Genomic DNA, 13253 nt, shown 5'->3' on the forward strand with positions numbered 1-13253 from the left:
AATTAGACGTTTCAAATTTTGAGTTAAAATTGTCTTTGTTAAACTTCATTTGACTGGTTGATACATATTGTGAATTTCACAATTTATTCTATAGTGTAGTTTTAATGATTATCATACTTGAATAATAAGTAAAGATAATATGAAAAGAAAGTCTAAAATAGTAATGTGTGATTAAATAAGATGTGACTTTTAATGATAAAATTAAACGAATACAATATATATGAAGATTAAATAACTACTAAAACAAACAAAATAAGAGGTACCAGCGACCAGTGAGCACACGTATCATGAGGTGAAAGTTACACGTGTCACAATCACAATGGCTAATGCCCATACCTACCATGTTCTCGGAGCCAATATATACTCGAGTAGCTGAAGATGAATGAGAAAAATATCTCCTTTTTTTCTTCTCCACTCTTCTAATGGATCGTCTTTTTCTCTTATCTTTTATCGCTTTCGCTCTTTTCTCGTCGGCGATTGCTTTCTCCGACGACGATCCGTTGATCCGGCAAGTTGTATCGGAAAACGATGACAACCATATGTTAAACGCCGAGCATCACTTTTCACTTTTTAAGGCTAAGTTTGGAAAGATCTATGCTTCTCAGGAGGAACATGACCATAGATTGAAGGTATTCAAGGCTAATCTTCGCCGTGCGAAGCGTCACCAGCTCCTTGACCCATCCGCTGAGCACGGTATTACGCAGTTCTCCGATTTGACTCCGTCGGAGTTTCGCCGGACTTACCTTGGACTTAACAAGCCCCGACCTAATCTTAATGCCGAGAAAGCTCCAATCCTCCCGACTAAAGATCTTCCAGCTGATTTTGACTGGCGTGAGAAAGGAGCCGTCACCGATGTTAAAAATCAGGTATTTTTAATATAGATATGTTTGTTTATGTGATTAATTGATTGTTCTCCGGTGTTTTTGTTTCTATTTTGTATTTATCATGGATGGTTTTGACTATTATAGGGCTCATGTGGATCATGCTGGTCATTCAGTACGACTGGAGCAGTGGAGGGAGCTCACTTTTTAGCGACCGGAGAGCTTGTGAGCCTTAGTGAACAGCAGCTTGTGGATTGTGACCATGAGGTTAGTATTGTTCCTGCCGTTGACTTTTCAAAATTTGATCAGTTCAATATAATTTTGTTTTTATATTTATCTTTATGTGCAATCAGTGATGTTATGCTGGTGTTGCTTTACATATTAGTGATTTTTCTTTAATCATATGCATAGCTCTGTATAAGTTATTTAAATTTCTTATCGAATTACCTAATCTGTTTGAAAGGGTATACGGATTATCTATCGGTTGAATTACAATCCTATCTGTTGGAAAGGGCTTATAAACTGGGAAAGGATTGAACTTTACAGTTTTTTGTGTAGGTATTTATACTATTGGGGCTGTGGAGTGTTAAGGCAAAAGTATATAGGATTGTTCTATTTTCTTTGTTCTCATATCTGCCAGTAAATTAAAATGGTTACTTATGTTCTTTAATCAGACTCGTTCTAGAATTAGTTGGTTTAGTTTTTCAAGTATATCATATATAATGGGACCTGGGTAAAACGTTGTGCCAAACTCGTATCATTTAGTTTTCTTGCCAAAGCTAGTTATATCTATATTGAAGAGTAATCTATTTGGGAAAGGCTTAAAGATTAGAACTTTTAGCGTGTCTGTACTACTGGGGTTACGACCAGTGGTAAATGCAAAAGGAAAAAGGATTGTTCTATGATCTTTATTTGAAATGAATCATATGGCGGTTCAAGAATTTAAAATGGTTATTATTTCTTTGATGCAACATAATGAACCTCAATTGAGGCTAGCTGTGTGTATCTGATTATTGTCTTGTCTTCTGCTAAATACATATGTTAAGTAATAAAAAATTCCCTTTTGCAGTGTGACCCGGTGGAAAAAAATGATTGTGATGCAGGTTGCAACGGTGGTCTTATGACTACTGCCTTTGAGTATACCCTTAAGGCTGGAGGTCTCCAACTGGAGAAAGACTATCCTTACACTGGCAGGGATGGCAAATGCCACTTTGACAAGAGCAGAATTGCTGCCTCTGTATCCAACTTCAGTGTTGTTGGTCTTGATGAAGACCAAATTGCTGCTAACCTGCTGAAACATGGTCCTCTTGCAGGTAATGTAGCTGTCATAAACTTGAGGCTTAAGTTGTAGTTTTCGCTAGTGTGAATGAGAGAAAACCATAAAATTTATCGATTTTCTTTTTGGGTGTATATTGCAGTGGGGATCAATGCTGCTTGGATGCAGACATATGTTAGAGGAGTTTCATGCCCATTAATTTGCCTCAAGCGTCAGGATCATGGTGTCCTCCTAGTCGGTTATGGTTCTGAAGGTTTTGCACCTATCCGTCTCAAGAATAAGCCTTACTGGATCATCAAGAATTCTTGGGGAAAGAATTGGGGAGAACACGGATATTACAAGATCTGCAGGGGTCACAATATCTGTGGAGTTGATGCCATGGTCTCTACTGTGACTGCCACACATACTACTAATCCTAATCTTTAAGATGAAATATATCCCAAGAATGTTGTATGTAATCAACGATTTTACTGCCATTACCCTAATCTTTGTAAATATATTGGTCAGTAATGTATTGTGAACTCATGTCTTAGATTTCATCAGCACCTTATTATCGTGCCTCAAACCATGTACTGGGATTTGTATTTGTAGTTTTATACTGCAAATAATTGGAGTTTGAATTTTTAAGTTATTTGCAATATTTTGAATGCTCGAAATGTCTCTTACCCCCTTTATGAGCTTAAATCTTCTCTCCTATAGAACAATAGTATACTTCTTCAGAGTTCTGGCTTAGTAAACATGCTGCAATGTGAACTTGTTAACTTGGTCATCTAGAGTTAAGCTGTTTTCTGTTTTATGAATGTTCCTAATGGGTTGTTTTCAAATGAACTTTTGCCTACTGGGGCTATAAGTTCTTTTGAAACTGATAACTCGTAATATATTATGATGAAAAAAAATGTTAATGAACACCCTCAAAAAAAGCTATGAGCATTAAGCTTTATAATTTAAAGACCAACACAAAATAAAGGCAACGACGGACCTGATTCCATCACTTCCACATTGAAATATGAAGTAAATTAGGCCCAAGAGAAATTATATTTATGCGATTGTGTTGCTGTGGGTTTATGGCAGAGTACTATATCTCTACAAAAGAAAATTATTAAGTCTATCAAACATACTTTACACAACAATATATTCAGTAAACTAAAAGATTATTTTCGAAAGATCCTTTACTCAATCGAAGTAAATCAAAGTAGTAATGTAAAGGATGAACAACTGAAGAAAAAATACGAGAGTATAATTGAAAGGTAGTGCAGACTGCAGAGTATAAAAGGATGTTGAAATTGGTCAGTCTGTTCTCTATGATGGGTTTTAATTGGGCTACAATTACAAAATGGGCTAATGGGCCTTTTTGTTTATGGGCTTGTACATATTGTATGTTCTAATTAGACTAGGAAAGAGTTCTAAAAAGTGAGAGATTTTTGAATTTTGCGTTCTAAAATCAAAACTGATATTAATATCTTAAATATATCATATCATATAAGATAATGTTGTTGAGGGTGAAATGAAAATGTTGGACTTACGCTTCAATTTGTTTGTTGATTTTTGCGACTCTTAATTTCTACTTTTCACATAATAGGTTTAACAACACAAAATTAAAAACGTTTCAGTACAACATATCTTTAATGTTAGACTACAAGTTTCAAAAAAAATTCTTTACTTATTCTAAATTTCATGTCAAATCAAAGCAAATAAAAAATCAACCGAACAAATTTAAATGTAGGATATACTAAATATAGAAAGTGAAAGCATATATAAAAGAAAGCAAAACACATTAATTAAAATTGTATTTATCTACATAGCTCAAAATACTATTTTAGTATATTACATCTGTAAAAATATAATGCGTAGATTGACTTCTTAATCAATGGTCAATTCAACATGTCATGTGACGAATTAACATAAACAAACATTCTTTTCAAAAGGATTGAAATAGAAAAATAAAACGGATAAATTAAAATACATAGTATCTAATTAGATTTAAAAGTAGTTTAATTTTTTTATCGATAAAGAGATTGTCAATTCTAAAATGATGGGTGTTGGCACAGTTGCAAAATGGGCCGTTAAACTGTTGAACGGACAAGAATACGATGGGCAACAGAGAATGACAAGTCATTCTTATTGAAGTAGTGATAAGATAGATAAGACAATTCCATTCAACAAAAGAAGAGTGCAACACACATTAAAAGAAAATCATGTTTCTCCAAGGCATGACATAAATTTATAATAATTTTGCAAATCAATAGTAATACCGGAGAGATAATTCGATAGGACATGACGTATGTCCAGTATATTGAGTCATATGATAACTAATTAAGTCGTCCATCATTATTTGTAGTCAGGAAGTTAGTTTGTATTTTTTTTATTAATCTTAAGCCCTTAGGAATAAATACGTCATTATAGGTGTAAACAAAAAAAAAATCCAATTAGATGACGGCTAGGGTTAGTGAAACGCCCTGTATTCTTAAAAGATATCTAGGTTATGAATAAAGGGAGTTTATCCGCTTTGTGAGTTCAGATCTACTTCTTATATAGAAATACTCGCAAGTCTATTGCATTAGTATTTACGATTTTAATATTACGAGTAATTGTAATCTCTTGACTATTGAATTGTTCCGAGAAACTATTGGTGTGAAATGAGGGTCAAATTGCTTGACTCCATGAAAATTAGGCATGCGGTAAAGCCCATACGTATGAGAAGACTATCAAGAAATAAGTGGGCGAAGTGTAGCGGTCCCATTTTCGATTATTTATTGGTCCATCATATCATATCCTCTATTACTTATTTATTTTATTTTATTTTATTTTATACTATAAATAATTTGGATTTATTTATATTCACCCCAAAAGACGGAACCCATGTCTACCACATTATTTTTATGGATTCATAATGTTGTTGAATAACGTGGAAATACATGCTCATTTTCTTGGCATTATTTACATAATATAAGGTCCCTATGAATTTTTTTTTAGTCAAATTGGGTTAGGCTTGTGTCTTCTTTAGACAAAATAATAATGTCAAGAATATTGGTTGAAAGATACTAAAATTAAAAATAATATTTGAAGTTGAAAAACGAATATTTGTTAGAGATGTTCAGAATCTAGGATAGTAACCTGAAATGCTAATTGATAACTCATTGAATGTTACATTGATTAGAACTTGGATCATTCTCATGAAAAATTCAACTCTGGACCTAAATTATAGAGTTGATTTAGACTAATTTTTTTAACGGTTCATCATGACATCAGAGCTAGCTCGTAATTAAATATACCCGATTTTGTCTTTCCATAATATTCTCCATGTTTTAATAAGTCTTAGATAATTCTCACATATCGAACTTGCTTTTGTATTTGAGTTAATATATATCCCATATTTATTTCTTATCAAAATAAACATTAGACTTGTTTCGATTCCCCCAAACTAGAATAATTTCTCAAATATTTCCCCATCCATTTCAATACATATTTGCATTAATGACCTAAGCTCTTTAACTTGGTTTTATGACTTCATAACATGTTCAACTTGTGAAGTTGTTGAACTCGAGATTGGTAATAAACTGAAGCTGCTCAATCTTCTTGGATAACGAAGTAGGGTCGTAACATAGTGGGATCATTTGGATTGATAGTCAAATATACCAATTGAATTACCCTTTCATAAGGTCACTACAAAATCCTCATGGCATTAGGTCCCAATCTTGCAGATAGACGTACAAATGGGATAGAAGAATGTAGTACTACAATTGTTGTTATTTGAAGACATTATATTATTAGGGGTCCAAAAGACACATTAATTATTATTGCAGTCACTAAATTTGAATAGTAAAATGTATTTTATGTTGGAATGTAGAGTACTACTGACATTTATAAAGACTAAAAGTTGTGTAAAATTTTGGACCACAATTTTTATTTTATTTTTTTGTAAAAAAATATATTTTATTTTATTTATTTTTGAAAAGCTCAAATACCAAAATATTACAGAATGAAGAAGCACGCTGGCTTGTTTGATTGATCATTTGGTGGAGGCCTCAGCCTACTATTTCCTAAATTCTCCACACCCTATTAACCTATTTGTTCATATCCTAGTGTGTATTGTATCATTATATTTGGATTTTTTCTCCTAATTGCAATCACTATTTTTCATTTTTTTTCTACTAATTTCTTTTTTTTTTTACCTAACTGAAAATTCAAAAAAAAAAAAAAAAAAACTCAAGTACATACTATTACTAACTAGTTGATTTTGACATAATTAGTTTTGTGTTGTTTTCCAATCTTTAATTTCTATCAATCCTTCACTCACAAAAAAAAAATTAGGCAGTTGGGAGAATTTTGGGGAGATGTAGAAGTTAGCAACCCTTATTGTATAGTTAATTACGCGATCAGTTTCATTTTATATGACACGATTTGTATAATAGTCGAAACTATTTAACTAAAATATTTAATAATTCAAAATGTAATATATTACAATTGTGATTAAGTAAAGTAATAATGATATCACGTATAGTGTTGGATAGAGAGTAGTATAAGCTCTCATGAAGTCTAATTTTTATTTTCTTTTTAAAAAAACAATAGAAGCAAAATACTACCGAGGTGTTAAAATAACATGTTAACCTATATTCAGGTGATTTAAATTGATTTCATGAGTTAATGAGTGGGTTATCGACTCAATCAAGAGTTAATAACTGTTGTAATCTGTCAAAATGGCATAATTAATTGCGTTTTACTAAAAAGTTATCTGATACTTCCTCTGTCCCTATTTAGTTGTCCATTTTAAAAGTGACACTACATATTAAGACATAAATTATTATCATAGGTTGGTTATAATTTTACCATTTAACTTAAAAGATTATGCAACTCCCCAAGTATAATAAATGTATTTTTTAGTTCCAAAAAAGCATGCATTACAACTTAATAGTACTAGAAATTTTCTAGAATTAAATAAGGCATATTAACAAAAAATTTGTTATCGTTTCTTGATTTGTTAAAATGGATAAGTAAATAAAGACAGAGAGAGTATTTGCTATCGGTAATAAAAAGTGAAAATCAAAGGTTTATAGAGAAAATGATTCATAATGTTAATGTGGAGTGCCTTGAGTTTCAGGTAGGCAAACAAGTAGTTGCATTTTGACTTGAGGAGAAACAAACGACAGCGATAGGACAATACTTCTCCAATCCCCAAAACAACCTTATCATTCATAAAATCTTTACTAATTTTTTCACATTGCCAGATCACGAGCTGTGATAACCCAGAGGGTAAAAATGGAATCAGAGTAAATTTCTCAAATATCTGTATTAATGCTCGATTAAATTTTGAATAAATCTTTTATTTTTATTTTCAAAGAAAAGTGAAAGTATCTTAACCATCCCACTAGCCACACACAACTTATGTTGGTAAGATAATATAAACATTCGTGAAATATTTCTATTGTACCAAGACGGAAAATTTATTAACTGCAATTTATTATATATCGAAATAACAATATAGTAAAGTTGTATATTTGTAGCTCCTTACGAGATATGTCAAGTCAATACCAAAAATAAAAATGGACGGAATAAATATAAGCTAAATGAAAGAAGTCAGAAAGATAATTCCTCAAAGCTCAATATTGTAGCAGTTGCAAAGTTTTATTTCTTTGTTGAATTACTCAAAAATCTGGTTTTGCCTAAAATTTTATTATATCCTAAATTGCATAAAAGTTCAAAGATGCAATTCCAAGTTGGAGTTTAGTTATTACGTTCCCAATTATAATTTATCAATAAAATGACTTCCAACCCTAGGTAATACATTTTTTAAATATTTTATCCATTTTTATTCGATGATCAAGAAGAGAATACCGTACTAAAATGGACTGACTTTCCCTCAGCCAGTTAATCTATTACTAAATGAGACTAATACGAAATTTTTAAATACTAATATGTTTAGATTAGCTTAGTCACAAAAAGACAATTCTATACATAGTGCAAAAAATGATATACACCCTGGATAATGTGTGTATAAATCCCCAGAAGAAAAAAAATAGTTGTTATTTGGGGACCTTATAAGAAGGAGGCAGGTGCAGGAAAAAAAAGAAAATGAGCATGTCTAGGCAACAATTGTTTCTAAAATCTGCAAAGTCATTTAATATTCCTCACAATAAATCTGCTACTTTTCTGAATTATACACTATTTTTGACATATTACAGAAACTCTACTGTACTATAAAAGCTAAATATTGGCCACAATAAACTTGATTGGGACATATAAGTAATTAATGGATAATCACAACAATGCTCATTAATATGATCAATACAATGGATACTTCCAAACATCCACCACCTAGCTAGCATTTTTTTTTATTAATAAAATAAAATAAAAAATCTAGGATTTGAAATTTAATTATGAACTTTTTCTTTCATAAATCGTAGCTCGTTTTAGTTACTAAGTTTATACTAAAGGATTTAAAAAAATACGAAAGTTACTAAGTAGGTTTTCACCCGCATCTAATATTATAGCTATGCTGCTACTATAAAGTTTTTTCACACAATAGCAAGCGACGTAAACATATATTTACACAATCAAATTTTATGAGATTAGAATTAAAAATATAATAACAATTTATAACTAGCTATGACAAATTCAACTATTCAATCCATATTGTATAAATAATATACCTATATTAGTTATTCAGTATTATCTGGTGTATACAACTAATACATAACAAATCATGTTAGTAGATTTATTAACACAACATGATTAACGACATAACTATCCTTAATACACCAAACAAGCCATAGATAAGACACAATCTTAACATATCTAACATAAAGATTACTAATATATTATAATATTCAGTACTATTCTTATATACTCTACGGAACGAACTAACAAAGCATCTAAGAACCCAATGCTAGTAAAGCCTTGGGAAGAAAAAAAAAAGTAATAAATGTGCATATTGTACTATAAGTTGTGTGCCCTAATAAAGAAGAGAGTACTTAGTTTCAGAAATTTCGAATCAAAGGAAAGCTTCTCCGCATTTTCAGCTCTCTCTAAATGAAGAAAAGGGTAGCCTATATATAGTTAAAAGCTCTTCTCTTATTCTGCCACAAAAATGTACTCAACATATTATACTTTCAATATCTTTATCTTTAATTTATTATTCACACCTTTCTATGTCTAGTGTAATTTGAAGAAGAAGAAAAAAATTTTTAACAAGGTTTGTTTTAAATCTCTATCTTAAAGTATACCCCAAGTTAGGGCATATTTAAAATTTAAAGTTCATGACGTATTAACGATCTCAAGTTCATATAACATGTACAAGTGAGTTTACAGTTAAAATTGTCGAAGTTTCCAACTCTTTTCTTAGATATTGATCTCCTAGCTCTCTTTTTTGTAAAAGATGAATTATTTATTCTTATGTTGTATTGGGAGAAAAGGTCAAGCCCCCCTCTTGTAATTTTTTTCATGATATTAAAAAAAATATTTAGTGTAGTTTTTTTGAAGTATTAAATTCAAGTATGGGCAAAGTAGTTGGATTTCATTTGAACACATGTTTTGTATATATTCTAAATTCCTTTAAACACGTACGTAGGATTTCCTTTGACCACATACAAGTATTTATCAGAATATCGATATCCACTTTGAACTTTGTTGTATTGGAATATAGGAGCTAACAAATAATAATATCAGATGAGTTATTAAAAATATGTACATAAAATATGATATACATTCGATTTTTGTTTGCAAAAAGTCAAACATGACAACTAATTTGAAACGAAAAATTAACAAGCGAAGGAATTCGTTGTACTATCGGTGCATATAAATATAAACTCAAAAAAATATGGAAAAATAGGAGACAACATCCCAGAAGAACAGACTTATTAGAAGAAAATGGTTGTCCCCCTATGCATTTCTAATCCAACACACAAAAAAAATAAAAAACAAATAAAAATAAGTAAATGAATGGTTGATGAGAGGCAGATAACTCAGAGAATTAATTTTATTTTAAAAAAACACAAAATCTTTGGACCCAACCAAACACGAAACATATCTATTTCTTCCCCATATAATCCGGTAAACCATCGGATATACTGGAAAAAAAGTAGTACTAAGTTCAAATATGACCAGAAATACAATTGAAATTCATATTTAGAGTAGAAAAAACCTAGAAAAAGAGATAGTAAAAACATGAGATATACAAAATGATCCACAAAAATGTATCTCCTTCGTCTATATAACTCGTATTGACACAAATTTTAAGAAAAAAAAATATTTTTGAAACTTATAGTCTAAAATGAGATACATAAATTCGTGTGACTATAAATTGTGTTCATCTAAAAAGGAGTATGAAAATATTAGAGAGATTTGCACTCAGCTAGACTTTGAGACTCAAACTTCCAAATTTTAATCGTAAATTTGGGCATAAAAGTTCCATGTTTCTTGATATTCTTGAAAACCATTTGAAAAATATTATAAAAACAATAATTAACATCATAAAAGACATAATATACAAAAATTCCGATCAAAGAAAACTTGATTCACTCTTTAAATTCTAAATGTTCCATATAAATTGCAACAAAGTGAGTATTTTGATATAAAATTTATATCAAAATCTTGCCATTGTCTTTCTCATATTGAAAGATATAATCCTTTCGAACCAATAGACCCCATGACATGATAAATAATAATAATAAGCATAAATTATAAACACGTTCTTCTACTAATTCCTTCTAGCAAACTCACAATATAAAAAAATGAGCTTATAGACAAGACCATTATATTAATACTAACATTATAAACTCGTTCTTCTACTAATTCCTTCTAGCAAAATCACAATATATAAAAATGAGCTTATAGATAAGACCATTATATTAATAGTAACAAAATAGAGTCATACTTAAAATTCCAAATATTAAACTAACATCATATAAGAAAGCCAATGTCCAAATTCATGGAGAAATAGTAGAACATTAGTTTCTCCTTACCATTACCTAAATGGATATGTCAATGAAGTGAAAGCAAAATCAATAATTTAATTATTCTAAGGTCTTTCTAGATAATACTTCACTAAAACCAAAACGCTATGAATTTTCATAAATTCTGAATCCGTCTCTGCTTAAGGCCGGGGAGGTGGAAAGAATTGCGTACCGGCCAGGAAAGCAGTAATAGGAGTTGGATACACTGAAGGATCATACATTGTCACAGCTGGTTGATGTTGGTGACTAGTGGTGGCGACTGCTGTGGTGGTGGATGTAGTGGCGCCGGTTATAAAATTCAGTGCTTGTTGAGCGGCGCCACTACCAGATGAACTCTCTCCACCACCACCAACGCCACCACTATATCGACCTTCTACTCCTTGATCATACAGAATTCCTTTGAATAAATGTCCACCAATATTCACAGCCGTATGATAAGCGTATTGATCATCTGCATCGTCGATTGCACTCACTTTTACGCATCGAAAAACAGCTTGAGAACTCACTTCTGATGGAAAATGACCACCTAACTCTAACCCTAGCATTCAAAAAAGAAAAAAGTACCAAAATCAAATAATGAAGTTCATGAATATTTCAGAGTATTAAAGCTAAATAAAGCAACAAAATCAGAACACTTTTGTTTCGTCAAGTTTACTTCAATACAGTAGAAAAAAAGCAAAAACTAAAAATTGAGTAATATGAAATTTATATATAGTCTCTCCCATGAGACAAAGTTATCAATCATTTTTATCACAGATTTTTGTTCTATATGATATTGTTTCTTCCTCTTATTTTGTAATTTAGCATCATGACATTAAAATCGTGTAATAATTAAATTTTGAATCCGTCTCTGATTACCTGATGAGATGTTGGGTATTCGAGTACAAGCAAGAGAGGAGGAAGATGGGTTTTCTCTTGGCCTTTTTGGGATATTAGAGTGATGATCAGCTCTCAAGCTAAGAAGTTGAGTTTGTTGTTGTTGATTTTGTTGGTGTTGTTGTATAGCAGTAAGTTGTTGCAACCGTTCACGTCTTTTAGCAGCAGGTACCCAGGTACTTTTAACGTGTGTATTACATTGAAATCCTCTGCTCTTACAGCAAGTCCGGCACCTCAAATGTGAACAGTCTTTTTTAGCTTGATTTCCACAATCTTGACAGTTAATTCCTCCACCAGCTCCACCACTACCACTACCACTACTGGGACGCATAACGCGAAACCCTGATGATGATCTATAAGAAGAAGAATTAGTATAATGGTTAGAAATATTTTGATGATGATGATGATCATCAGTACCACCACCGACAATGTTATTGTTACCACCACTACTACTACTGCTACCAGTACTGATGATTCTTCTGTTACAACTGGGCCCCACACCAACTGAGAAATCCACATCTTGTGCTTGATGATGAGGAGGATGTGCTCGTTGTTGATGCAACTGATAGTACTGCTGCCATAACTCGAAACCCTTATTGTAGATCTCGTCGTCTTTGAAAAGGAGTAAGCTATTTGTAGCTAATTGATCTTGCTCTTGTTGTTGTTGTTGTTGGTTCTTATTTCCACCTCCACCTCCACCACCTCCTAGTGTGAAGAATCCAGACATATCTCTGCTGAAGTATTTGTCCTCAATTTTAACAACTCTATATCCATAGCCAAAAAAAAAAAAAACCTCTTTAAGCCTAGTAAATGGCTATGATATTGATCATCTAACAGCTATTTGATTGGAATTCTTTTTTTTTTCTTTTTGGGCTATATTAAGTGCTTCTAGCAGCTTTTCAGGACAATTTTATTTGTTTTTCAGGAAATCGAAAGAGGTGAAAAAAAAAAATTGGTTGCACTTCTCTACTTTTATGGTGCATTAAAGTCACAGACTCTGCAACGCCGCCATGGCCACTGCTGCTACCTCTTCCTCAATTTAAGACTATGCAACAGTACCATCTTTCTTGTCTCTCTCTTAAATTTGTAGTAGTACTAATTTTTTTTTTTAACTTTCTCTCTCACACACTAATTCACTCTCTCTTTCTCACACTAATATTTTTTCTTTCATTATTTGTTTCCATTTCTTCTCTACAGTTCTCTTGCAGTTGGAAGAAATAAAATCTCATCAACAAGGATTTCATCTAAGCCGTTGCATGGTCATCGGACGGCTGAAATTATTCCACGTGGCGAGGAATCAGCTTTTGCTTATTCGTCCTTGCACCGGAAAAC

General features: G+C 31.7%; 2 protein-coding genes across 2 annotated transcripts; one reads left to right on the top strand and one right to left on the bottom strand.

Annotated features, from left to right (window-relative positions):
* The first annotated feature begins 391 nt into the window (after positions 1-391).
* On the top strand, positions 392-2730 carry LOC544144 (pre-pro-cysteine proteinase). The gene is given in 4 exon segments (NM_001328680.1): positions 392-866; positions 969-1088; positions 1891-2134; positions 2240-2730. Coding segments are annotated over 4 exon segments (1092 nt in total). The 5' UTR covers positions 392-422; the 3' UTR covers positions 2524-2730.
* Positions 2731-10907: 8177 nt separating this feature from the next.
* Positions 10908-13253, bottom strand: LOC101250986 (protein EXPRESSION OF TERPENOIDS 1-like). The gene is made up of 2 exons (XM_004238267.5): positions 11904-13253; positions 10908-11583 (listed from the first exon to the last, which is right to left on the bottom strand). The coding sequence occupies exons 1-2, from the start codon at positions 12646-12648 to the stop codon at positions 11186-11188; spliced, it is 1143 nt and encodes a 380-aa protein (XP_004238315.2). The 5' UTR covers positions 12649-13253; the 3' UTR covers positions 10908-11185.

The sequence above is a fragment of the Solanum lycopersicum genome, chromosome 4 (genome assembly GCF_036512215.1).
Source record: "Solanum lycopersicum chromosome 4, SLM_r2.1".
Lineage (NCBI taxonomy): Eukaryota > Viridiplantae > Streptophyta > Magnoliopsida > Solanales > Solanaceae > Solanum > Solanum lycopersicum.